This window comes from Lepus europaeus, chromosome 5 (assembly GCF_033115175.1).
Source record: "Lepus europaeus isolate LE1 chromosome 5, mLepTim1.pri, whole genome shotgun sequence".
Lineage (NCBI taxonomy): Eukaryota > Metazoa > Chordata > Mammalia > Lagomorpha > Leporidae > Lepus > Lepus europaeus.
In genome coordinates, this window is record NC_084831.1 from 150,508,891 (window position 1) to 150,535,867 (window position 26,977).

At 54.2% G+C, this 26,977-nt stretch overlaps 1 protein-coding gene across 2 annotated transcripts in view; it reads right to left on the reverse strand.

Moving 5' to 3' along the window:
* Positions 1–20,207, reverse strand: part of VIPR2 (vasoactive intestinal peptide receptor 2) — a 103,504-nt gene extending 83,297 nt beyond the window's left edge. For both annotated transcript variants that reach the window (XM_062192939.1, XM_062192938.1), the window contains exons 1-2: positions 20,130–20,207; positions 17,996–18,095 (exon numbers count right to left, since the gene is read on the reverse strand). In XM_062192939.1, the coding sequence (XP_062048923.1) occupies positions 17,996–18,095; positions 20,130–20,177 (148 nt within the window). In that variant the 5' untranslated portion in view covers positions 20,178–20,207. The remainder of the gene's footprint in view (positions 1–17,995; positions 18,096–20,129) is intronic.
* Positions 20,208–26,977: the final 6,770 nt, after the last annotated feature.

The window sequence follows — 26,977 nt, forward strand, 5'->3', positions numbered from 1 at the left end:
GGTCTTCCATCTGCTGGTTCACTCCCCAGTTGGCCGCAATGGCTGGAGCTGCGCAAATCTGAAGCCAGGAGCCAGGAGTTTCTTCTGGGTCTCCCACATAGGTGCAGGGGCCCAAGGACTTGGGCCATCTTCCACTGTTTTCCCAAGCCATAGCACAGAGCCGCATTGGAAGTGCAGCAGCCAGGATATCTATATGGGATGTCGGCACTGCAGGTGGTGGCTTTACCCACTATGCCAAAATGTGAGCCCCAGGTCTTTAAAACTATACACTTTTCCAGAGATGAATTTTTAAATTGCAAAAGTAGTCCACACCCACTGGCAACAAATCCCAACAGGACCTAAGTAGGTGCAGAAGAGCATGATGGCCCCGTGTGTGCAGGAACCGATGCCCACACTGACTATGCCAGATGCCCATGCTCACGCCGATAGAGCACCACCCTCCCCACCTCACAGGGCACGGCCAGCTGCCTCTGGCCACCTAGCAAAGGTGTTTCCTTGGCATTCGGGTCTCAGCTGTAGTTTACTGTCCTCATTTTAGAGATGCGGCTCCGGACTTCAAAGCTTAAGCCTGGACTTGGTTTGGGCCGGAAGCCAACAGCAGCCGGGGGTGGGGGTGGGGGTGGCAGGGCAGGGGAGTCAGGGCAGGAGGGGCGCCGGGGGCAGGACACGGGCTTGCTGGTGGCCTGCCGCTTCCTCTGGGCTTGCGGGGTCCAGAGCCCACCTTCTCCGCAAGGGCTGCTGCTGTGTTTCCTTCTCTACCCCAGCCCTCGGGGCTGTGTGCTGGGCGGAGGCGGAGAGCTGCACGCTGGCTCCTCCCACGCGGTCAGCAGTTCCCAACGTCGCTCCTCAGTGGCCCTGTCCACCCAGCCACGCTCGTTTCTCCAGCGGAGGTTCCTGAAGGTCCTCTGAGCTGGTGTGTGTGTGTGTGTGTTGGGGGGTTCCCTCCATGGCAGAGGGAGCAAGGACACAGCATCCCAAGAATGCTCCCTCATCTTCACCAGCAGAGGCTGGGACCAAGGCGACAGACACTGCCTGTGATGAACCTGAGACACAGCGAGTGCACAGTGATGCCCTGTTACACACGCTTACACACACATGCACGCACAGAGACGCTGCACAGAATCTGCTTTTACCAAACCAGGATGCCACACTTGTTAACATCCGCCTTGATCTTCCACTGATGGTAGGATTCCTATTTCTTACGTTATTCATGTACAGAAACACTGTTTCTAAAGGCTGCCTAATGACCCACAGGATGAGTAACCAAGTTTCGATTCCCTATTTGTAAACCCTCAACAGCCACCGCATGGATGCCATAAACAAACAGCGATGAAATAATTGTCGGGAAGGAAATTTGACCTATTGACTACGCAATGCTTGTATTTTTAGCCTGCCTATAGGAGGAAAATTTCGTCTATTTCTCAGGCGACGAGGAACGCTCTCTTTACTGAGAGTGCTTATTAATCAATGTACGGAGAATAACTAGAATTTGAGAAGTCAACCTACCTACACACCCCAAGACACCTGACTTGGGCATCATCAACATGGAAACCAAGGCGTGAAAAGTCGCCATACCAGGACGTACAGGGTGCTGGCAAGCCCGCAGGTGACTTGACACCTGCACCGGGGACAAGAAAAGGCTTTGCCTGGGAGATTCCGGAGGCCACTTCTTCAGGGGATGGAAGAGTGGTCAACCTGGGCAAGGCACACGCACAGAGGCTCACCCAGCCGTGCTGTTCCCCAGGCAGTGGACCTACCAGGATCTAACGGAGCCTCGCGATCCAAGCGCTCCTTGAAAGGAAATGCAGAGAGTGGAGGAGGAAGGGCTCAACACAAACAGCAAACACAGACACAAAGCCAGCAGGTGCCACTGCGAGGTCCTGCCAGAAAATGGGCTGAATTGGACGAGGCCCCGGCTGAACTGCTCGCGTCCTGCGGGTTATGCATCTACAGCCGCCCTCAAACCTGCAGTCAGGTTGTGCCACTGTGGCTTGGACGGTGTGGATACAGATGCATGGCATGGGCGGTATTTCTGGCAGCCGTTTCTAGCACCACACCGCAGAGTGCATGGCTGTAGCTCACAACAACCTGTTACACACGGTTTGAAAAACAGGAGGCCAGGAGCCACTGTGCTCCACACACAGAGACAAGGCAAGGAGGTAGAAACACCAATGATGTGATCAGCTTAGGCTGTATACCTGGGTTGAGACATTGTACCACGCCCCATGAAAATGTACGAGCATCACATGTTAATTGAAGATAAAGAAAATTTAAGGGGGCCAGCATTGTGGTGTAGCGTGCTAACCTGCCCACCTGCAATGCTAGCGCCTATAAGAGTGCTGGATCAAGTCCCAGCTGCTCCACTTCCAATCCAGCTTCCTGCTAACGTGCCTGGGAGTCAGTAGGTAATGTCCCACGTGCCTGGGCTCCTGCCACCCATGTGGAAACCCAGATGCAGTCCCTGGCTCCTGGCTTTGGCCTGGGCCAGCCCTGGCCTTTGGGGAGTGAACCAGCAGATGGAAGATCTTACTCTCTCTGTCTTTCCCTCTTTCTCTGTGGCTCTACTTTTCAAATAAATCTTTAAAGAAAATAAACAAAATTTAAAATTCCTTTTCTTTTTGAAGGAAAAGATAACAAAACTGTGGGCTCCCTCCCCTGGCATCCATGCCCCTGAGTGGTAGTGGCACACCCCATGGTCTCACTGTCTTCAGAGCTCACTGTTTGAGTGGTTCAGTCTCCAGAGCCAGTCCACACCTTCCTACCAGGACTCGGGTCAAGGGCAAAGGTCACACAAGAGAAAAGAGGTCTGGAATCACTTCCCAAGTAGTTGCTCCCTCGCTCCCACATAGCTCGCTTGCCTTGGGTTCTGCTGTTTTCTCAAGAAGAAGCACATACTACAGAGGGACGCAGGCAGCAAAGCATGGTGGGCCTCCTCGGCGGGCTTCCTGCCGTGGAAATGAAAACCCAGGGAGCCACGGGCAGGTGCAGGGCGTACGTGTCTCTTCTCAGGTAAGGAGGATGCTGGGCAAGCTGCTTCCCACGACTGCTGTGCGCCCCTAAGTTCTAATGTTGCAGTCTTTTAGAAAAACAAACCGTCTTCCTCTTGGCTGTCAAAGCCACTGATCCTCTGTGCCTGCTGTCAACTGAGAGGACTAAATGCCGGGCAGGATGACTCACCAACCAAACTGAGGGAAAATCATTTTTCATAAGAGCTTCGCCCTGCTCTGAACTACGGCCATTTGTTCTGACCTGGATCACTGCAGACGGGCGACTGCCCCTTGCTGGCCTCACGGTCGCTCCACAGGACACCACTGTCTTCACTGTGTGGAGTTCACTGACACGCCAGCGGTCAGTGACAGGCCAGGGTCCCCATGGATCCAGGAAGGGGGACGTAGGTGACCACGGCTCCTTCCTCACTTAAGAGAGCCCCAGATGCAGAGGACCACAGAGCTGGCCAGGGACAGCCCTGGCCCTCTGTCACTCAGAGTCTGAAGGCAGCTCCTGCAGCAGGCATCTCCCCGTCATGGGCCCCCAGTTCTCCCACAAAAACCTCCCCAACCTGGCTCCTTGTCACGTCCTCCCTGGGCCCCCGTTCTGCCTTCTGGAGCCTTCCAGGGCAGCTGTAGTGCAGCCCGGCAGAGCAGTCCGGCCCTAGAACCCCACGACTTTGCTGGGACTGTCAGCTCAGGGACCCTCACCGTGATGCCGTGCATGGACCCCTGGTGCTTCCTGGATGGACACTCAGGGCCACGGTTTTGCAGTGACATGAGCTGACCACACAGAGCAAGAAGGACCCCACGGCATCCGTCTCCTGAGCCGAGACAAGGACACCAGCCTCCGAGGAGCTGCCCTATTAGGGAGCCGTGGCACAAAGAGAAACTCACTGTTCTCACCACTGTATTCCAGGACGCTCTCATCTTAGTGCTCAACCCCGCACCCTGGGAAACAACCCTGCAACAGCATCGGCAGATCCTGCGTGCCAGGCTCCTGCGGACTTAGCTCCCCGCTCAGACATCTCTATCCGGGTGATCAATTACAGACCATCCTGTTACTCTACAGCCCATTAAATCCCAGAGACTACACACATTCTACTAAATGAAGGATTCCTCCTTTCTCTCTGTTTCTGAGGATGTAAACGTACATCGTCTCCTTGCCACTAAGGTAAGGAGAGCCGCATCCATGCATTAGCTAAGCTGGGTACCGTGCCAAATGTCGTTTAGAAAGGCTGCAATTAGGAACGATGACGAGAAATGCTATTGGCAGATGCACAGAGGAAAAGAAGCCTTTGGAGGGAGACACCCAAAGCAACAACCTGTCAAAACTAATAGGAGGAGCGTCCTGGGAGTGCACAGCGCACAGAATGGGAACGCGCTCTGTGCAGGGGACGATCGGTGCAGGTGCAAGATGGCCATAGGCCAGACGGCTCTTATCCGCAGCGATTCCAGAGACAGGGACCAGAGCAAGCTCGGGATGTCACGATGACCCAAATACCCACAGGGACAGAAATTAACCACTCTGTTGTCCTGCCAACGGATCGACCTGTTTTTCATGATTTAACACTGCGTCTGAGAGATAAGCTGCAGCCATGTGCCTTGTCGTGTGCAGTAGTGAATGTCCATCTCTTCAACGAATGTTTATCAAGCATCTACTACACTCCTATGTGCTCGGCTACACTTGGGGTTTCCTGCCATGGCCTGGAAGCCCCTGACGACAGAGCTTTTCCTGCCAGGAGGAACAGTGGGAGTTTAGCTGCACCAGTGCAGCCACTGATGCGGGGGCTTGATCTTCTATGGTCTGCCAGCATGTGAAGTGCCTATCCTGGGTTCCTAAAAGAAACAGCTCAGCAGGCCCCGGGCACGAGGACACCGAGGCCCCACACGGTGTTGACCCAGATGAGTCTGGAAGGCTGCAAAGAATATTTTACAGGGAACCAGGTTTCCCTAGAAGACTCCAGAAGGCCGGCGCCGTGGCTCAACAGGCTAATCCTCCGCCTTGCGGTGCCGGCACCCCAGGTTCTAGTCCCGGTCGGGGCGCCGGATTCTGTCCCGGTTGCCCCTCTTCCAGGCCAGCTCTCTGCTGTGGCCTGGGAGTGCAGTGGAGGATGGCCCAAGTGCTTGGGCCCTGCACCCCATGGGAGACCAGGAGAAGCACCTAGCTCCTGGCTTCGGATCAGCGTGGTGCGCTGGCCACAGCGCACCGGCCGCGGCGGCCATTGGAGGGTGAACCAACGGCAAAAAGGAAGACCTTTCTCTCTGTCTCTCTCTCTCACTGTCCACTCTGCCTGTCAAAAAAAAAAACAAAAAAAAACAAAAAAAAGAAGACTCCAGCATATGACAACAGCCTGCTTACCTGGGAGGCTACAATCGTCCCATCCTCAATAGCCAGGGCTGGGGTAAACCAGAACCAAGCGGTGGGGAAACACCATTTCCTGGGACACTGCCAACAGGAAATTGGATGACATTGGGATTTTTGAATCCGAGCCATAGCAGCTTTATTTTGGGGGTGAGGGTTCAGTGAACTCCGTAGGTGGGAGCCCTATCCTGAGACTTGAGCTAAGTTTAATCCGAGACTCCAAACCCAGAAATAATAACCAATACTGTTGGAGGAACCAAAAAATATGTCAAAGTAACATGCAGAGATCCAGAGAGAACTGATATATTTTTAAAAATACAGGCTAAATTCAATAAAAGCCGAACATCAAAATATGCTCCAGAGTGAACCCAAGGCCACCTGATGCATGAGGCTGGGATCCTGTCCAGTCACCGCTGCCTAAAGCCAGAACCCCCTCCAAACGCCTCTGAGACAGGAGCCCCTCCTGCACCTGCAGGGTCGTCTGGGCCCCCACACAGCGATGCACGGCGGCACCAGGCGGAGACTCAGGGCCATCTAAGGGCGACTGTGTAGAAAGATCGGTGAGTGTGCACGTGTCTGGCCCTTTCACCATCTCTGCCTGTGCCATCTTCCAGGCTCCACTGTTACCTGACACTTTACATCACCTGTAAACCTTCCTGCAATGCAGGCCACCCCTTGGGGCACTGCTGGTGCCACAGGAGCTCCAGGGCTGGGCAGAGCCGCGCTCCTCCTGAGGTCTCTGGGACCAGCCCAGTTTGGAGAGGGCGAGCATTTCAAGGACGAGCCGCATGGGAAATCTTGCCACGCTGCTCCCAGGATAATCTCCCGCAGATTTATGACCAGGACTTGGGCGACTTCCCAGTGCATCCCAGAACACGGCTCTGCAGTGTGCGGACAAGGCTGCTCACGTACCAGGCGGATTCCATGCTGATCCAGGGAGGCACTGAGCAGTGTGGAGATGCTTCCTGGAACTGCTCTCTCCCCCAGGCTCTGGCTGCATCTCACCCTCGTGGGAAACAACCTGGTGCCACCATCCAGGCACAGCGGGGAACAGTGGCTGTGCCCAAGCTCTGAGCTCCTCGCTCTGGGTCCAGCTCTGCTGGCTTCTCCAACACTCTGTCCAGGAGCAGACTCCCTGACCCTCATCCACCCCCCCTGCCCCGGCCCCCTGTCCACCCTGGGCCCACTCCTCTCCTACCCCCAACCTCGTCCTCCCCTGAACCCTGTCTACCCTGCACCCTGGGACCAGTGCTGAGCACACAAGGGCCTCTCTGGACCCAGACATCCCCAGCACGTGAGAACGTCCACCTCCTGAGAAAGAAACAGAGGTCCCTGCCCAGCTCTGCAGTTGGAGGTCTTTCTGCCCACCCACCCCCGCACTCCTGTGCCAGGTCTCACCCTGGGCTCTCCTCCCCCTTCCCTGCCCCATCCTGACAGTCAACAGCCCTTCCCAACTCCCCTCCTCTCCCCTCCCCTGGAGGGCTACATGCCAACAGTCCCTGACCCAAGGCACTTTTCCTTGGCTCACCTGTGCTATTCTTTTCATTCTATTGAATTTCTGAAGAGCAACAGGCACACACTGCCCAGCCCTGGGACCCTCCCAGCCCGCGCCTCTGCACTCTGGCCCCTGGAAGGTGCCTTTCCCATCACTCCCCACAGGGGCCTCTGCCCTCAGTGCCCTGCCTTTTCCCCCCTGGGGGTGCTGAGCTCAAACTCCAGGACAAAGCCAGCTCCCCAGGCCCAGGTGGAACTCTCCCTCCCTCCTTCCCTCTCTCCCTCCCTCCTTCCCCCTCTCCCTCCCTCCTTCCCTCTCTCCCTCCCTCTCAGGACTCCCATTCACATTTTGGTGCAAGGAGACCATCTCCTGTGCACCTTTTAATATTGCACAGCACCCAGCACGGGACCCTGCAGCCGTGCAGCGGTTGCTCGCAGGTGCACAGCGTGAAGAGCACGCTTCTTCCTCACGGCCCACCTCAGGGCGCTGGGGACCCAGCCTCACCCTCAGCGTCCTCTCTGGCTGGTATCTCCCCTCCCTTCTGGGCACAGGTGAGTTAGATGGTTTAGAGAGTTCTATTAATAGTCCCCTGGCTTGGGAGCAAGGTTGCCTTTGAAATCAACAGTTAATGCCTGAGCTATGGGGGTGCTACCAACGGCACAATATTTACAGTGGCTGCAGACATCTGAGAATGTTCTCGGCATTTAATGTCCTGTCCAGCGTAGTCTCCACTTCCAGAGGGAAGCCGTCTGCCTTCGAGGGAGAGGACGCAGGGGGTTGCCAGGGGAGACGAGGGAGGCTGTGGCCAGAGGAGCAAGAATCCCTCAACCCTGAGGCTGAAGGACATGAGGTGCCTCCCTGGGATTTCAAAGATCTCAGCGGAGGCCAGAGAGGGAGAGAAAACGCTGAGCTCACCACGCAGGAAGCAAGCCAGGGAATCCTCAGCTCCACGGGGAGCTCAAGCCGAGCATGCAAATGACTGGAGGAGACAGGCCAGGGCCAGGCAAATCTCAGCCACAGACGCTGGAACGCCCCCAAGGCTGCCCCTTGCCTGTGGAGAGGAAGCCAAGCCCCTACTCGAGCTCCCCCCAGCACCCAAAAGGATTCTGCAAGCGGAGCACTTGGTTAGCAGCCTGGGGTTCTGGGGTGAGGGAAGGCTAGCCGCCTAGCAGCACCAAGACCAGGCGCTCCCACTGCTCTGAGCAAGCCAAAGGGGTCTAGGGACATGGCCACTGCAGTGAGCATCCCCCCTTACCAGGCTGACCCCTAGAAGCCCCTCGGTGACATAACCATGCCCTGCGCCTCCCGTCCATCCCGGGCATCAGGCAAGGCTCACAGGGCTTGGTCCTCATCTAATCGACCCCCACCAAAGAGGAAGGATTCTTGGCTGAGGCCCAATGGGAGAACCCTGGACTTTGAGGAACAGAAATTCTATGAGCAAAATGACGATTTCCACTCTGAAAATACAGGAGGGCATGGCACCTGCTCCCCGTCCTGACAGTGGCTGTGCAACCACAGTGCAGAGGAGCACAGGGTGGTAGCCGGGGGACGGAGGCCAGGATGGAGGCCGTGGGCTCTGCATGGTGGTGCTGGGAGGGGTGTGTGTGTGTGTGTATGTGTGTGTGACTGTGTGTATGTATGCCTATGTGTGTGTGTTTGTGCATGTGTGTCTGTGTGTGTGTCTATGTGTGTATATGTGTGCCTATGTGTGTGTCTGTGTATCTGTGTGTGTTATGTGTCTGTGTGTCTGTATGTCTGTGTGTCTGTATGTGTCTGTGTGTGTCTGCATGTGTTTATGTGTGTGTGCATTAAGTCTGTGTCTGTGTATCTGTGTCTCTGTGACTGTGTGTATCTGTGTGTCTGTGTGTGTGTTGTGTATGTGTGTGCTGTGTGTATCTCTGTGTGTGTCTGCCTATGCGTATCTGTGTGTCTGTGTGTTGTGTGTGCATCTGTGTGTATCTGTGTGTGTTGTGTGTGTGCATGTCGGATGAGGCGTTCACCGGACAGTAGGAAGGCGATGGGTGAGATGCAGCAGGTGCAATGATTGAGACACACACGGCAAACACCAAAGCAAGGCCAAGGCCCTGCGCAGCGAGCACACTACACACAAAAGATCCACAGGAAGTCATGCTGGTAGTGACCGCAATCAGCTTAGGATCAAAGCTTCCCTTCTGTGGGGAGCTTCTCCACCCACCTCTTTTCCGTCTTATCTCTGAGTAAAGACGAAGTTGGTTTTTAATCATCAGTCTGTCACTGTCAGTTCTCCATTCCTGACAGCTAACATTACCATGCAACGGCCTCTAAGAAACTCTACGCTCTGTTGTCTTTCCATGCTAAGTCCCCTTCCCCGAGAAATCAAGAGACACTGTGCCAAGATCTGCTTTTTTTTATTTAACCCTGGGTTTGGGGCTCCTTGAGGGGAGTGACCATGTCCTGATAAACTTTTCATCACTCAATCCACATGACGTGTGCTCAGTACAAACCCACTGAAAACAAATTAAAGGGAGAACCAGCCAGCACATCAGCAAGTGATTCCATGACATAGGCAACTGTGCAAAAGCAGAGGCTCTGGCCACGAGGACTGGAGCTGATTCTTGACCCAGAAAGCTCTGCAGAGCCTTGCAAATGAAGAGATTCAAATCTCGAATCCTCTTTGGGAAAAGCTGCAATCTGCCCAGGCAACCAAAGACATGCGAAACCGAAAGCCACCAGGAATCCGAGAGGGGTCACAAGGAGGCGCATGTGTTTCTGTCCATCCAGAAAGGGCAGTCGTGGCCACATGTCTGTGACAACCGCGGTGGCCCAGGGAGGAGCTGAGATGTCATTTGCCCACAGAGGACACAAGAGCTGTGTGTCTGCTTCTCACAGAGGCTGCCCAGGATAAACCTCCACGCTGTCCTAAGTGCCCAGCCAGAGGAGACCCCAAAGATAATAAGCTGGGAGTATTACGGTTTGTGAACAAGGCATAAGACACGGTGTGCAAATTCGCCATCATAGGAAGTTAGGCTGGCTGGAATTTCTCCGGCCACAGCCATGTGCAGAAGGGACAGCAGCCTGGTAAGGATGCCCGTGCACATGGCTTGGGAACCAGAGCCAGCAGGGAGGGAAGAGGAGTGAAGAAGTGAAGGACTGTGTGCAGAGGGGAGACGGCTTCCATGGGAGGCTGCGTGGCCATGCCGTGGGCTCACCAGAACCACGCTGAGCCCTGACCTTAGAGGGAGGGAAGAGGGAACGGACTTCGCCGCAAATCAGTAGCAAAGTGACTTGAAAGAGCAGGTGCGTCCACTTCAGAATTCCTGCATCCGATCTCCGAGTCACGTGGCTTAAGAGCTTCGTTCCGACAAACATCAGCAATGAGCCCCAGAGTCACCGGCCAGAAACTAATTTCTTATTCATAATTCCTCTTAGGAGTCTCTATATAAAAATTTATTCAGGACAGAATTTATTTCAATGGGCTTTGCTTCTTGTCAAAAACAAATTTAAATCCATAACTTCCAGAACAAACTGTTCTTGATTATTTCAATGGCCAAGTCTAGGGCTTGATCTTAAGGAGTTTAGCAATTAGAAGAAATTTAGTGCAAAAAGGCTGTAGAGAAAAAAAGAGATCAGCTGTGCCCTCATTGGCCCAGAGAGAGCCCTGGATTAGAACACGGGCTACTTTCACTAGAGAAAATGAAGAGGAAAGGCGTGTGCGTCCTAAAGGAGCTCTGGAGGTGGGCGTTGTGGCGCAGGGGGTTAAGCAGCCACTTGGCACGCTTGCATCCTGTATCGGAGAACGTGGTTCAAGTCCCGGCTACTCCACGCTTCCGATGCAGCTTCTTGTTAATGTGTGTCGGATGACAGCCCGAGTGCTTGGGTCCCTATCACCAACGCGGACGACCCGTGTGGAGTTCCTGGCCCAGCCCCAGCTGTTGAGAGCACCTGGGGTGTGAACCAACAGATGGAAGATCTCTTTTTCTCCCTCTCTTGCTGTCACTCTGCCTTTCAAATAAACAAATACGCCTCTTTTACAAAGAAAGAGATCTACATTGTCAATATGCACATCTATTCCCTGTTTCCCACCGGGAACTCCAAACCTGCTCGCTTCAGACCTACACAAGCACAAGACGGCAGGCAGCTGTTCATTCAGTTTGCATGTACAGGTCCAGAACACCTGCTAGGGACCAGGAACAGCAAGCGGGCACAACAGCCTCACTTGTCAAGTGCCCAGGCTCCCAGGGGGACACTGAACCACAAAGTGTGATGGTGCACACACCAAGCATCACGGCACGGCCTCTGGACACCTCTCCAAGCTGGGATGCTCCCCTCCCCCGTGATATTCTGAAAGAGAACCCGTTCATGGAAACTGCCCAGCTTCCTCTGTGACAAAGACATACAAGAAAGCAAAGACCAATGAGATGTCATCAACTATACTCCATGTGACACCACAACTAGAGAAACGAGCAAGTGGCTTGACATGGTGTTCTTTGGTTCCAGGAGAAGGTGATTCCAATGGTATAGTTAGTGGCTTGAAGTCGACCCTCAAATTTGGTAACTACTTTATGCCCATGGACAGCATAGTCAGAGAGGCATTGTTTGTAGTAGCAAAATACCAAAAGCTACCCTGAAGTCCAGGATTCTAAGGGAGACTAAAGAAATACAATAGAATACTACACAGCTCTCAAGTAGATGATGAAGACCAAAACAGGACAGTCTCCAAACACGCAGTTAAAGTTAAACAGAAAAAGAAAACCAAACACAATATTCACATCAGAGCAAGTGTGCACAGAAGGCCAGCTCCCATTCTACAGAAGAAAACGGGACAGGTGGGCATTGGGTGCAGTGGTGCCATGCTACTCGGGACTTCTGCATTCCCCATCAGGGGGCCTGGTTCAAGTCCCAGCTCCTCCACTTGCAATACCCCTCCCTGCTAATGCACACTCTGGGAGGTAGCAGATGGTGGCCCAATGACTGGTCCCTGCCACCCAGGTAGGAGACTGAGTTCCGAGCTCCTGGCTTCAAGTTGGCCCAGCTCTAGCTATTGTGAGCATTTTGGCAGTGGATGGAAGAGCTGTCTATGTCTCACTGATGTTCAAATAAAGTGAAAAATAAATAAATAAGAGATTGTTTTAAAAATTAAAAAAAGTAGGGGCCAGCATTACGATGCAGTGGGTTATGCTGCTGCCTGTGATACTGGCATCCATCACAATTTGAGTTCAGGCTGCTCTACTTCTGATCCAGCTCCCTGCTAATGTGCCTGGGACGCAGCAGGAGATGGCTCAAACATTTGGGCCCCTGCCATCCACATTGGAGACCCAGATGACTTCCAGGCTCCTGGCTTTAGCTGGGCTCTGTCCTGGCTGTTGCTGCCATTTGGGGAATGAACCAGTGGATGGAAGATAACTCTCTCTCTCCCCCATCCTCTGCCCCCCATGTAACCCTGCCTTTCAAATAAATACAAAATATCTTTTTTAAAAATTAAACAAAAAGAAAATGAGAGAGCATACCTACATGTAGACTTAGACAAAAGGTGTTCAAAAAGGTTGTGGAAAATGTATGTGTGTGTGTGTGTATATATATATATATATATATAATATATAAAGGTTCTATTTATTTATTTGAGAGATGGAGTTACAGAGAGAGGGAAGAGACAGAAAGGTCTTCCATCCACTGGTTCATGCCCCAAATGGCCAAAATGGCCAGAGCTGTGCCGATCCGAAGCCAGGATCCAGGATCTTCTGCCAGGTCTCCCACACAGGTGCAGGGGCTCAAGCACTTGGCCATCTTCTGCTGCTTTCCCAGGCCACAGAGAGAGCTGGATTGGAAGAAGAGCAGCTGGGACTCAAACCAGAGCCCATATGGGATGCCGGCGCCGTAGGCGGGGATTAACCTACTGTGCCACAACACCTGCCCCACGGAAAATGTATATTTTTAAAAAACTATACACGCACTGCAAAAATGTTTGCCCCCTAACTTATCTTTTCATTCCATTTTTTCCCCACAGACTTTTCAAAGCACCCTCCTATGAGCACAGGCTCTGTAGGGGAACACATGAGAACCTAGCGTGGAAAAGCCTACAGTGGGGACACTTGTCACCACATACATTTCTGGGTGACATTCTTCCATGTGAGCACATCACTTAATACCCGATGTGCGTACTTTCATGCATGTGTTCAGCAAGAGCTCTTAAAATGCCTTTTCAAATGTCAAGCACTACGTACAGCTCGGGAGATGGAAGGGGAGACGAGACGCTGCCTTTTGCATGGAGGACGGGGGAGCAGACGGATGGACTAGTCACGCCGTGAGTTAGGATTGTGTCATGGAAAATGAGAGGAGGCGGCCACCAACCCCGGCTTCGGGGATCATTCTCCACGGGCATCTTGTGAGGTGGCGTCGGCAGCCTCGTTCCAAACTCCCTTTCTGAGCAGGTGCACATAGCGAACAGCCTGGAAGGCAGAGACGATGTGTGCCCATGGTGCCCAGGCGAGTTCCGCTGCCATCTCTCTCTCTCTGGAGCCAAGGTCGGCAGGTTGAGCTCCTCACGCTGACACAAACACACTGCCTGCATGCGGGCTGCTCCCCACGGAACCTTGGGGACTCGGGGTCAGAGGCAACCCTTGGGGACACGGAGCCCACGCTGTGAGTGATAAAGGCTCCTGTGTCTTCTCCCAGCACTGATGGGACCGAGACAAGCTACCTTGCAAGCAGGAACCATCTCAAACCTTCCCCGGTTCCTGACAGATCACACTTGGCTCAGCAGGATTTGTTGTGAGCTTTTTTTTTTTTTTGCCTAGCACCTGCTGTGGCCTTGTCCTGAGCCGGCATTCGCCATCATCCCCAGGTCAGCCGTGCACCTTGCATGTGGCCCAGAAAGTAGAACAAGAGAGAGAGCCCAGGCACCGCCCCACTCCTCCTGGCCACAGCCCCAGATCTCGGCATGCGATGAGGCAGAATCACGTGAACACGCCCATCTCGCCCAATGACGGAACCATACTAAGTCCAGAGCACTAAATGCCTCTAAAGCTTACCCAGTGAGTCCTCTGGAAGACTTTAGCATTGAAAGTGGGTTTGGGGGCTGGCACAGTGGCTCACTTGGTTAATCCTCTGCCTGCGGCGCTGGCATCCCATATGGGCACTGGGTTCAAGTCCTGGCTGCTCCTCTTCCAGTCCAACTCTCTGCTGTGGCCCGGGAAGGCAGTGGAAGATGGCCTAAGTGCTTGGGCCCTGCACCCGCATGGGATACCCAGAAGATACTCCTGGCTCCTGGCTTCAGATTGGCGCAGCGCCTGCCGTAGTGGCCATTTGGGGAGTGAACCAATGGAAGGAAGACCTTTCTCTCTCTCTCTTTCTCTCTCACTGTCTAACTCTATCTGTCAAATAAAAAATAAAAAAATAATAATAAAATTTAAAAAAAGAAAAAGAAGAAAGTGGGTTTTGAGGGGCGGTGCTGTGGCATAGTGGGGAAAGCCGAGGCCTGCAGTGCTAGCATTGCACATGGGTGCTGGTTCGAGTCCCAGCTGTTCCACTTCTGATCCAGCTCTCTTCTATGGCTGGGAAAGCAGCAGAAGATGGCCCAAGTCCTTGGGCCCCTGCACCATGTGGGAGACCCGGAAGAAGCTCCTGGTTCTGGCTGTTGCAGCCATTTGGGGGGAGTGAATCAGCAGATGGAAGATCTCTCCCCCCCCCCAACTCTGTAACTCTGCCTTTCAAATAAAATAACTAAATCTTTTAAAAAATGGGTTTTGTCTAGATGTGTTATTTTTTTAAAATACATATACAGACTACCTCACTAGAATTGAAAACGAGTTTTGTTTTTCCCATTTCTGGAGCTCGTTCACACCTATTTCTTAATCCTTTGGAACTTAAAAGTAGCCGCTGCAGACCCTTCGTGGCCCATCTCACACCGTTTCCTATCGACTCCCCCTCACCTCCGTCGCTGGCAAGAACGCCCTCTTCCCTCGGCCCTGGCAGGTTGCGGGTCTGGTTCCCATCACCTACAGGATCTTCATTCTGGCAACTTACTACTATTTATATCACAGGCATTTGCACCACGCATATTCCAAAGAGCAAAAAGAAAAAAAAAAAAGAATCCTCTGGACACAAGCCGTCAGTGCACAGTAGCCGAAGCACGGCCAGACCAGGTCACGCTGTGTTCTTCCCCCGAGGGCCACTGGCTTGTGACCAAGCGTTTCCTAATGTCAATCAGGTGAGAGACTCAGATACCGCTCACAGGCGAAGTGAGAGCCTTCGATAAGAAAGAATGCTCAGGGAGACATCACAGGAGAGCGGAGACAGGTTCCCACTGTTCCAGCTCAGGCAGACCTCTCGCAGTCTTGCTCCAAACCGGCCAAGTCCCCTCGGTTCTGCCTGCAGCCAGGGCGAGCTGCGGGGTGTGTGCACTCCGCCCTTGGAGGCTCTGACCCAAGACATGATGCCGTTCGCACACAGGACACCTCTGCGGAGGAGGCCAAGAAGTCTTTTCGATTTTTAAGATTTATTTTATTCATTTGAAAGGCAGAGTTAGAGAGAGACAGATAGATGGTTGGTTCACTCCCTACATGGCTGCAACTGCAGGGGGATGGGCCAGGCTGAAGCCAGAAGTCAGGAGCTTCTTCCAGGTCTTCCATGTGGATGCAAGGGGCCTAAAGACTTGGGCCATCTTCTACTGCTTTCCCAGGACACAGCCTGGGAGAGAGCTGGGTCAGAAGTGGAGCAGCCAGGACTCGAACCGGTATCCATATGGGATGCCGGCACTGCAGGTGACAGCTTAACCCGCTGAGCCACAGGAGACACCCCCAGGAGTCTTATCTTAAAAGGCTGGCTTATCTCTGGCAGATGTGCCACAGGAGTTTCCAATCACAGGATGAAGCTTGCATCCAGCCACCATCCACAGCTCTGGGCAGTGCTGATCACACAGGAGTCTGCCAGCTCCTGTACAGCTCTGGTTTTCAATGACGCACCATGTGCAAACTTAAAAAGCCAAGGGGTAGACACTTGACGCGGCAGCTAAGACAGCACGTGGGGTGCCTGCACCCCACATCAGAGTGCCTGAATTCAAGTCCCAGATCTGCTTCCACTCCAGCTTCCTGCTATGGCATACCCCTGGAGGTAGCAGGTGATGGCTCAAATAGTTGGGTCCCTGACACCCACACAGGTGGCGTTCTCAGCTCCTGGCTTTGACCTAGCCCAGCCCTGGCTGTTGCAGGCATTTGGGGAATGAACCAGCAGATGGGAGATTGTGTGTCTGTGCCTGTATGAGAGACAGGCAGAGACCATGTCTTTCAAATAAACTGTTTTTAAAAATGGAAACATTTTGCGTAATGGTTGGTTGCATTTCTGATGCCTCCTTAAACAGGAAACTTCACAATTTGGAATCATCCTCCAGCATTTGACAGTAGCTACAGCAGGGGCCCGCACTGTGGCATAGTGGGTAGAGCTCCAACTGCGGCGCCAGCATCCCATAAGGGCGCCGGTTCGCATCCTGGCTGCTCCACTTCCGATCCAGCTCTCTGCTGTGTCCTGGGAAAGCACTGGAAGATGGCCCAAATCCATGGGCCCCTGCACCCATGTGGATGACCCGGAAGAAGCTCCTGGCTCCTGGCTTCTGATAGGCACAGCTCCGGCTGTTGAGACCATCTGGAGAGTGAACCAGCAGATGGAAGACCTCTCTCTCTCTCTCTCTCTGCCTCTCACTGTGTAACCCTGACTTTCAAATAAATAAATAATCTTCAAACAAAAAAAAAAAAACAAAAGTAGCTACAGCAGTCCCCTCGTGTCCCACCTCACTTTTCCTTTCCTAACACAAGCGCTCTGTTTCCTACAGACTTGCCTGTACTCAGACGGGGACAGGGGATGCTGCCCCTTCCTAGGACCCCAGGACCCCGAGCCCCTGATGGCCAGTTCTCAACGTCTCCGTTCTTAACCGAGTTGTCCCTGAGATGGCGCTGCTGTCTCCCCCGTCTCCCCAGGTCGGCTGCCGGCCACCCTTCTCACAAGCCTCTCCCGGCTGCCACTCAGGGAGCTGAGCAGCTTCATCTGCTGTTTTCTGGGCAACAGGGAAGAGGCGGCCACTGGAAGGTGTGTGTGCCCCAGGGTCACAGGTTTGTCACCCGGAAGCCCAAGCCCTGGTTTTTCAGATGAGGAAATGCAGGCTTGGCTTGGGGGCGGGGGCCAGGAAAGACAAGGGATGCCTGTTTGGGTAACAGGTGGAGGCGCAGCGGCCAGCACAGGGAGCTGCAGGTCACCTGTGCTTCTCCATCCTTGAACCGTGATCCCAGTGGTGACGTGCCATGAGCTCAATACACACACACAGGGTTTCTAAGACTCGGGATAAAATGGCATGTAGAATGGAGATTTCTGTCGATTATAAGTTAAAGATGCAGACAAACATGCATGAATAGTGTCTATAATTAAAGTCGAGCTCGCACGGTTTTTTGCTTCTTTTCAGAGAGTCCCTGGAAAACTCGAAGTGACCTGGATGGCTCACGTTCTGCTTCTACTGCGCGCGGCCATGTCAGAACGAAGCCCACCATCGCGACGCCGGGGTATTACTTTGGGTTTTACCTCTTTCTCAAAAAGGAAAAAAGTCATGACACAGAGCAGACAAAGCACAGTAAAGGATCAAAGGCTTTGCTGCTATTTATGACCCGGGTGTTACCCCACAGCCCTTCGGCATTTATAAACACCTGCCTACAGCGACTAACATCCCAGCGTTCCCTCTGCCGACCTGGAGTGGCCACTGCCGGCCGGCTCCTGGTATCCGCAGCCAGTCAACCCAAGTCCCACTTTCCCATGTGCTCTCTGGTCAGTTTTCATCATCCAAATGACCTGTGATCTAACTACGATTTTTAAATTCAAGAATGCAGACAAATGTTCATTCCACAGCAAACCGGAGCCGTCTCTGCAAAGCATAACAAATCCCAGGAAATTATTTTAGGAACTGCTGCTGTTAGCTCAAGCCATGGAAACTGTGTCTGTGTCTGCGAAGGACTCCCAAGTTTCCTATCAAAAGGGGTGTGGGAAGACCCCCATACAGTGAGCACCATGTGAGTTTCCGAGTCCTTTGCAAGGTGCAGGTGACCTTGGACCATCAGTGATGCGAGTGAGGCGTGAGCCACGCCGTGCAGAGCGCCATCCGGGAGGGGGTTGGTCCCCAAGCCTTCCACCTACCTTTGTACTTTTCTGTCTGAGCCCTGAGGAGCTCTGCACATTTGGTTTCTTCCTCCTGTATTTCCAGATGAAATCGGCATTCTGGGTGAATGCTGCTCACCTGTTCAAGGTGAAAAGAAAGGAAATCAGAGAAACTTCCGCAATAAACGTCAAGCAGAGGTTCTCCCAGGAGCACCGGAGCGTGCACGGTTCTAAACTGCTTCCGAACTAAAGTGCCCAGCGTGGTCATTAACAACAGCTCTGCCATTTACTTCACAAAATTCTACAACCCAATAATAACTACTCTCTAAGAAAGAAAAGGAACTTACTACCATCACCCCGCTGTATGCTGTTAGTACTAACTGGGAGGCGACACAACTCTATACTTCAATAATCACTCCACGTTCTTCACAGCCATGGAGTTGACTGAAGGAAACACAGGTTTTCTCCTCAGACCGTTGTTTTGCTAATCACCTGCACCTGAGGACCATCAGGGTCGGGGCAGAGCCCTAAGACAACACGTCTGATCTCGGGAGCTAAGCAGGGTGGGATCTGGTTAGTACTCGGGTGGCAGACAGCCTCGTGTCAAGGCTTCAGCAGGCTTCTGCATCTTAGACCACGTTCCAAGCTCTGTTTTCACAAAAGTACAACAGTCTCTGCTTTTATGCCCCTGCTCCATCTCAAGAAATACCCACAAGATGCGCTAGAGCTGCTCCTTCCGGAGCTTAGAGAGACCTTGGTCCCTGTCTGTCTCCCTCCATCTCTCTCTCTCTCTCTGCGCCTCTCTCTCTCTGCCTCTCTTTTTCTCTCTCTCTTTGTCTTTCTCTGCCTCTCTCTCTCTCTCTCTCACACACACACACACACACACACACACACACACACTTTGTCTAATCAAACCTGTTCTCGTGCAGGAGTACTACTACCAACCAAAGAGAATTACACTTGGCAGGTGTATTGGCGCCATCTGTATCTGGTTAGCCGGCTACTGGTACAGGTCACCTGTTCCAGCCACCAACAGTTTTCTAAGAGAGGAGAAACCGAACGCTGGGTCCTGTTGCCACATTCAGCCCCACTTAGCAAGCTGTCGGTCTGTTTGATTCACCACCCAATACCCACCAACCACCAAAAAGTTAGATTCCTGATGTCAAGCGTGCCAGCTCAGGAATTTCGGAAGGAGGGAAATGACACTGATTTTAAAAAGAAACTAAGCAGTGGCCTCTGGGGGACGTCTCAGAAACCAAAGCAGCATTGGCCGCTCGCTCCTGCCGGCGGCCCCCTTAGCGGCGGGGATCCGATTCTCACCGGGGCAGACCCGCTGCGGCTCCGCGCGAGACCGGGGAGTGCGGCGACCACAGAGCCACCGGCACTGACAACTTCGCCTCAACAGCTCCGGGCGCGGGAGGCCAGGCTGCCACCCGCACACAGGAAGCACGCGTGCGTGCACACGGGCGAGCGCGTCTCGGTCCCGCAGACAGGAAGGCAAGGCGGGCCAAACTTTTCTTTTTAGAGATGGGCTTTTAGGTAAAAGGCGGAAATCTTGACTGAGCACCGCGTAACGTCTTAGTGCACCGATCTAACCAACTTCTGGGCGGGGTATCCTCTCCTCCCGTGCAATTAAAAAAACAAAAAAGAACGCATATTTCCAAAAGGAAACTCTTCGGCCAGGCCACGACCCGCTCTCTCACACACTAAAGCAAACACTAAGGACAGCGAGTACCGGGAGGAGGAGCAGAAGCAATTAATGACAAAGCAAACTCCGGGTTCCCCCGGGACGCCAAGCCTGCGCAGGTGACCGGGACGACACAGCCCCCGGGCTCCGGGCCTGGGCCGCCGCCGCGCGCCCGGGCAAGAATGGGATCCCGCTTTCAGCAAACCCAGGACGTAAGCGAGGGAGGGCGGAGGCTCCCGCATCTTCCCGGCCCCGGAGTCGGTGCGGCACGCGCCAACGGAGCAGCGCCGGAGCTCGCCAGGCGACCCGGCTCCCTGTCCCGGGGCCCGATCGGACGGGTGGGTCCCCGCGCCACCCCCCTCTAGCTCTCTGCGCCCCGGAGCTGGCGCGGAGAGCGCAGCCCGGCAGGAGGGGCGCGCCTCCTCGGGACGTGAGCGACGCGGATCCCGGTGGGGTGGGGGTGCGGGGGTCGCGGGGCGCACTCACGGGGACCAGCAGCCAGCCGCAGCAGGTCAGCAGCGCGGGCGCCCTCATCCCGGGCTCAGCGCGCCGGGGGCCACCCAGCGCCCGCCGCCTCCGTCCCGAGCGCCTGCGGCTCGGCGGACTCCACCATGGGCTGGGCCGAGCGCACGGCGGCGGCAGCGGCGGCGGCGACTCCCTGGCCGGCGCCCGGGGCTCAGACGGTCCGTGCACGGCGCGCCCCGCAGCGGCTGCCCGGCGGCCGGAGCGCGTGGGCCGGACCCCTCCGTCCTCGCTCGGAGCGCGCTCGCCTCTCTCCCGCAGGTCCCGGCTGCGCCCCGCCCTCTGGCCCCCTGTCCCCGCCCCGCGCGCCCCCCTCGTCCCTCGCGGTTCCCTCCGCCCCGCGCCCTCCCTCCCTCTCCTTGGAGCCCGCCCGGTGCGCGCCCCCGGCCCCGTTCTCTGCGCGACCCCTTCTCCCCTCCTTCTCTGATCAGGCGCCCCCGCCTCCCCCAGCTTCCCGCATCCCTTGGCCCCCTGACCCCTGCCTCCCTCCCCACCCTGGGCCCCTGCGCGCCCCCTCCTAGCCCACGTCTCCCACACTCTCGGTGGCGGTAGGAGCAGGTGAGCCGGGGTGGGCGAAGGGCTTGCCCGACTCGGACTGCGAATTCGAGGGCAGACGCAAGGTGTGCGCCGGCCTTGCAAGTGCACGCGCCAGGTTTGGGGCACCTGCGCCTTCCTTCCTAAGTGATTCGCTGAAGGCACCCGAGGAAGCGGTCAGAAACCCTAGGCTGGGGCGTGGGGAGCTGCCTCGGTAGCCAGTGGGGTGGGGTTGGCTTGGGTGGCACTGAGAATTAAGGAGAAATCTGGAGTGCGTGCTGGGGCAGGCGGACTGGGCACCGCCTCGCGCAGGGGTTCGGTTGGACAGAAAGATGCGGGGTTCGCATGCGCTGGGTCCCGCCAAGGTACTGGAAGAAGGCCATGTGCGTCGCTGGACTCAGTGGCTGGCTGGGTCGGGACCCCGCCACGTTCCAGGCGCCCAGCGCCGCCCCCAGAAGGCGGGGACGGAGGAGCACGCGGGTCTGAAGCCCCCTGGGTGAGCCTGTGCCGAGGACTCCTGCCCGAGAGCCGGTGGTTATGAACCAAGCGGAAAAGCCCTGCGAATGAGAAACACGGCAGGTCAGTGTCTGTTGTTATAGCTCTTCATGGCTGTTGCATGTTGGCCAGGGAACCGGGAGTTGAAGATCCCTTGTCGCTCTGCCTTTGAAAGAACTTTAAACACGCACGCACACACACACACACAAGCAAAATAAGGGGGCCTGTGGTGTAATTTGTTGGAGTCCTGCCTGCTCCTCTTCCCATCCAGCTCCCTGCTAATGGCCTGGGAAAGCAGTGGAGGATGACCCAAGTGCTTGGGCCCTGCACCCACATGGGAGACTTGCTCCTGGCTTCAGCCTGAACTGCAGCCGTTCAGGGAGGGATCCAGTGGATGGAAAATATCTCTGTCCCTCCTCACCCCTCTCCCAGTAACTGTATATTTCAAATAAATAATTAAAAATAAAAATGACTTCAAACTCACACGGAAGTTAAAAGAATAAATACAAAGAACCCCATTTTGCTGTGTGTCTAGACCCAGTCGTTAACGTTTCAACACGCTGTCGATGGCCTCTCTCCCAGCCTCCTGTTCCGTTCTCAGGATGCTCAGGGTACCTGTACCCATGCATCATCTCTGTGTGTCTACCTGCCATCTGCCTCTCTGACCCCCCAGGTACCTGGTTGTTCTCTGATGGAGAACTGGTTGTCAGGTGTGCAGCCGTGGACTTTGATGAACAAGCCCTTTCCACACTGTCCTACCCTGGGGTCAGCCCCTGGGCTGCAGGTTGTCTGAGCCCCTGCCCCACAGAGGCGCTGGGAGAGCCGGGTTCTCGGGGTGCAGTGAGCGCAGGGAGGTGGGACGATGCGTGTGTCTCTCCCCTCCAGGTGCTCATGGCGCAGTGTGTGAGCACGTGACATGGGACACGATTGTGATGTCCCTAGCTACAGGCAGAGACAGGAGCAGTGATTTATTTCAAGGGAGGGCCTTGGGGGACAGAAGGTGCGGATGTGCCAGGAGGAATGGCTGGGAGTGGAAACCTCAGCCCAGGCACCTTGGACAGACACGAGGAGCAGGACATGTGGCGAGAGCAGAGGCCGAGGCCCTGCGGGTCCCGGGGGTGGAGAGTCCGAGCAGCTCTGGCATCGGCTGTGCCACACCGCAGGATCGGGCACACACAAAGCGTCTTCCATCCCCACTGTTCCCATATTTTTAAAAAGATTTTGTTTATTTGAAAGGCAGAGTGACACACAGAAGAAGAGAGAGAGACAGAGAGAAAGAGATCTTCCATCTGCCGGTTCATTCCCCAAATGACCACAATGGAAGCCAGGAGCCAGGAACTCCATCCAGGTTCCCTAGTGGGTGGCAGGGACCCAAGCACGTGGCCATTATCTGCTGCTTTCCCAGCACAGTAGCAGGGAGCTGGATCGGAAGTGGAGCAGCTGGGACTTGAACCTGCACTCGTGTGGGATGCTGGTGTCACAGGCAGGGGCTTAACCTGCTGCGCCCCAGTGCCTGCCCCGTGTGCTGGCTCCTGTGGGGAATGCCCCCGCTTCCAGGGCTTTTCTGCACTTCCTCCTCCTGAGCCAAATGACCTCTTCAGGGCAGAGAGGGGCTCCGTGCCTTCCGCAGCCTCTGCTGGTGGCTGGCAGCCGGGAACCTTGCTGAGGACCTCTGCTAAGGTGACTCCATTCTGTGCTCACCTGCCCAGCTGCAGCCAGGTCCTAGCCCTGGGCTCTGCCTCCCCCTCCCACGCAGGTTCTGACCACACCTGCACCGGCTCGTCACCTGCCTGTGTCTGGGTTCATACCCTGTGGTCTGCAGGTGCCCTGTGTCCCTGGCACCTCCCATGCCTGTGGCTGTCTGGGATTTTGCAGGCTGCACTCTGAATGGGAGAAACCACATCTCTATGGATGGGCATGTGTTGTCCGCATGGAGCAGACGCCCATACGTCTAGTGACCCATCAAGGGGAGCCTGGGGTCTTCCTTGTTGGGACAGTGACACTGTGCTGGTACTTCATACTCCTCCGGAAGCGGAAGCAGGCCTCTTCTGACCTCCTTGCCCCTTCCAGATAAGCAGTTTTGGTGCTAGAGAGTGACACCTTGGGGAGAACGCAGTGGCTTTGGGTCATGCCCAACACCCTGCAGGCCGTTGTCACTGAATCCCTCTTTTTGTCTTTGGCAAGCCTGAATGTTAGATTTCAATAACAAATTTATTTCCCCTAACCCCTAATGAAAACCTGGGATATTGGAGTCAGTGTATTTTATTTTAACACTTATTTATTCATTTGAAAGTCAGAATTGAGAGAGAAACCTTCTGTAGGATGGTTCACTCCCCAGATAGCCCCAGTGGCCAGCAGGGGGCCAGATAGAAACCAAGATCCAGGAGCTTCATCCGTCTCCCATGTGGGTGGCAGGGGCCCACACTCTTGGGTCATCTGCTGCTGCTTTCCCAGGCCATCAGCAGGGAGCTGGATTGGAAATGGAACAGCTGGGACATGAACTGGCCTCCATATGGGATGCCAGCCTCGCCGGCAGTGGCTTTACCCACTAGGCCAGTTTTAATTCCTTTCCCCATCCCAGCTGCATCCATCAGGGGAATCAGCAGGTGGCTGGGGAGTTGTTGATGGTGGTGTGCGGCCTTTCGGAGCCTGGCCCCTGGCTGTGGGCCCCGTGGAGGCTGTCACATGACACAGTGTTAGCTCGCAGGCTGTGTGCGTGGCCTCTTCCACTAGATACAGGGCATGAGACGCCGTCACAAACACGTCAGCGCAGACGTGTGATGTGCTCCTCTCGGGGATGTGCGCCATTGAGGTGGATGCAGGCAGTGGCCCAGGGCTCCTTCTCAGGACAGGTGGCTGTGTCTGTGGGGTGCAGTTTCCAGCCCTACTACCCCCACCCCTAATCCCCCTCCCCGGAATTCCAACCGTAATTGACACTGGCGTGATCCAACTTACAGCATCTCTTTCCCAGATGCTGGAAAGCTCAGCGCATGTGATTGTAAAGCTGTCAGTCCTGCCTCAGGCCTTGAACCTGCCACAAGGAGCTGTGTCCTGAGGGAGGGGTGGGGGTGGGGGAGTCTTCCCCATCTCTGTTTCACCCCTGCACCCCTGCTGGCTGTCCTGGGCCCCCCAGGTCACAGGGAGCCTGGAAAGGGTGGTGGGCTGTATGTGTGGGCACAGCAGAGGCGCCAGTGGCATGACGGGTTCTGAGTGGTGCCCTGGTGAGTTCCGCAGGCCTCTCTGGACTCTGCACCGCTGGAGACCTCCCATTGCAGGCCCCTAGATGCAGGGGTTCCCCTCTGAATTGGCCCCTTGTCAAGTCTGTGGCCTCTCATTCTCCAGGGAGGCTGCTGCTTGCTAACTGGGCTCTGCAGGTGTGGCGGGGGTGGGGGGGGGCGCTCCCGGCCAGCTGCACGCTGTCACCTGTGGGACCTCTCAGTATGATGCCATTCCTGCCCCCCAAATGATGGATCTTGAGGTGGCTTCCCTTGGCGTGAGGGAGGGAGCAGCATCTCCCCAGCCTCCCCCATGGCAGGAGTGTGGGGGAGGGAAACAAATGGATGGCTTCTTGCAAAGTACATTTGTAGCATCCTGGAGGCCAGCCTGGAGGAGGGTGCTGGGCTGATACTCGCAGACCACGTCGGGGTCACTCTCCTTACAGGCTCTCTGTCATGGGCTAGCACCTCACTCTGACATGTGGGATATTCAGTCCTAACTTCATTGGTAAAATTGGACGTGGTTGGCCAAGCCACCTTCCACTTTCCGCTGTAGACGCTCAGCAAGTCTGGTCCAAAAGGCCTTCAGGAATTTCTAGGGGAAGACCTGGTCCTCGGGGTTCTCCAAGGAGAGGGAGCAAGGTGATAGTATATGTAGGATGCATCTGAGGAGTCTGGGTTTTTTTCTTAACAGGTTTTTTGGATCGATTCTATGTATAGAGAAAAAACAAGCAGAAAACACAGAGAGCGCCCATATACTCAGTCACCCATCCATTCAAAGTTTCCTGTGTTAACATCTTGCATGGTTGTGATGTGTTGCTACATTGTTGCCAACATTATTAAGTAACTTGCATCGTTTGTTACTGGGGTGTACTCCTGATGTCCATGCTGTGGGTTTGGACAGACGTGGGACATGAATTCATCATTGCACCACGAATCCTTTGGGAAAATGCCAAGAGTGAGACTGACTGCCGGATCATGTGGCAAGAGCGTGTTTTGTTTGCAAGACTCTGCCTAGAATATTCTAGAGTGGCTGTACCCTTTGGTGTTCCAGCCAGCAATGAATGAGAACACCTGTTGCTTCACAGCCTCACAGCACTCGGTCTTGCCATTGTTCTGAATTTTGGCCAGCCTAGTAGGCGTGCATTGACATCTCTCTGTTTTAATTTGCAGTTCTCTGGTGACATACGATGCTGAGTATCTTTTCCTATGCTGACCTACCATCTGCACATGTCCTTGGTGAGATATCTGTTTTGCAAAGATTTTTCCGCAGTCTGTGAGTTGTCTTCTTCTTCTCCTATCAGTATCATTCACAAAGCTGAGTGTTTCATTTTAACAAAGTACAACTTACAATTTTTTTCTTTGATCATGCTTTTGGGGTATCTGAAAAGTCATCACCAAAGTCAAGGTCATCTAGGTTTTCTCCTGGGTTATCTTCTCGGAGTTTTGTAGTTCTAGATTTTGCATTTAGGTCTGCGATCTGCTTTGAGTCAACCTTTGTGAAAAAGTGTAAGAAATTTGTCTAGATTTACTTTTATTTGCATGTGGATGCTCAGGTGTTCCAGACCGTTTGTAGAAAAGTCTATCAGGGGAGCCAGTGTTGTGGCTCACTTGGTTAATCCTCCGCCTGTGGCGCCGGCATCCCATATGGGCGCCGGGTTCTAGTCCTGGTTGCTCCTCTTCCAGTCCGGCCCTCTGCTGTGGCCCAGGAAGGCAGTGGAGGATGGCCCATTGGGCCCCCGGCACCTGCATGGGAGACCAGGAGGAAGCACCTGGCTCCTGGCTTCGGATCAGCGCAGCACCAGCCATAGCAGCCATTTGGGGGGTGAACCAATGGGAGGAAGACCTTTCTCTCTGTCTCTCTCTCACACTAACTCTATCTCTCAAATAAAAAAAAAAGAAAGAAAGAAAAGTCTATCATTGTTTCATTGTGTTAGCTTTGCTACTTTGTCAAAGATCAATTGACCATATTCATGGGTGTCTTATTTCTGGGCTCTCTATTCTGCTCATTGATCTGCTTATTATTTTGCTAATTCTGTTCTATCTTGTTCATGGCAGCTTTAGGGTAGGTTGAAGTTGAGTCATGTTGTTTCTCCAACTTTGTTTTTCTCTTTCAATATTGTGTTGGCTCGCTGGGTCTTTTGATTTCTCACATAAACTTAGAAATAGTTTGTTGTTTCTCAAAATGATTTCCTGATATTTTGACTGGGTTTGTATTGAATCTGTAGATCAAATTGGGAAGAGCAGACCACTTGACAACATTAAGTCTGCCTACCTATCTTTCCATATTCATAGATCTTCTTTCTTTAATCAGATTTTTAAAAAAGATTTATTTTAGTTGAAAGGCAAAGTTACAGAGAGGCAGAGAGACAGAGGTCTTCCATCTGCTGGTTCACACCCCAGATGGCTGCAATGGCTGGAACTGCGCTGGTCCAAAGCCAGGAGCCAGGAGTTTCTTTAAGGTCTCCCATCTGTGTGCAGGGACCCAAGCACCTGGGCCATGCTCCACTGCTTTCCCAGGCGCATTGGCAGGGTTGGATCAGAAGTGGAGCAGCCGGACTCAAGCTG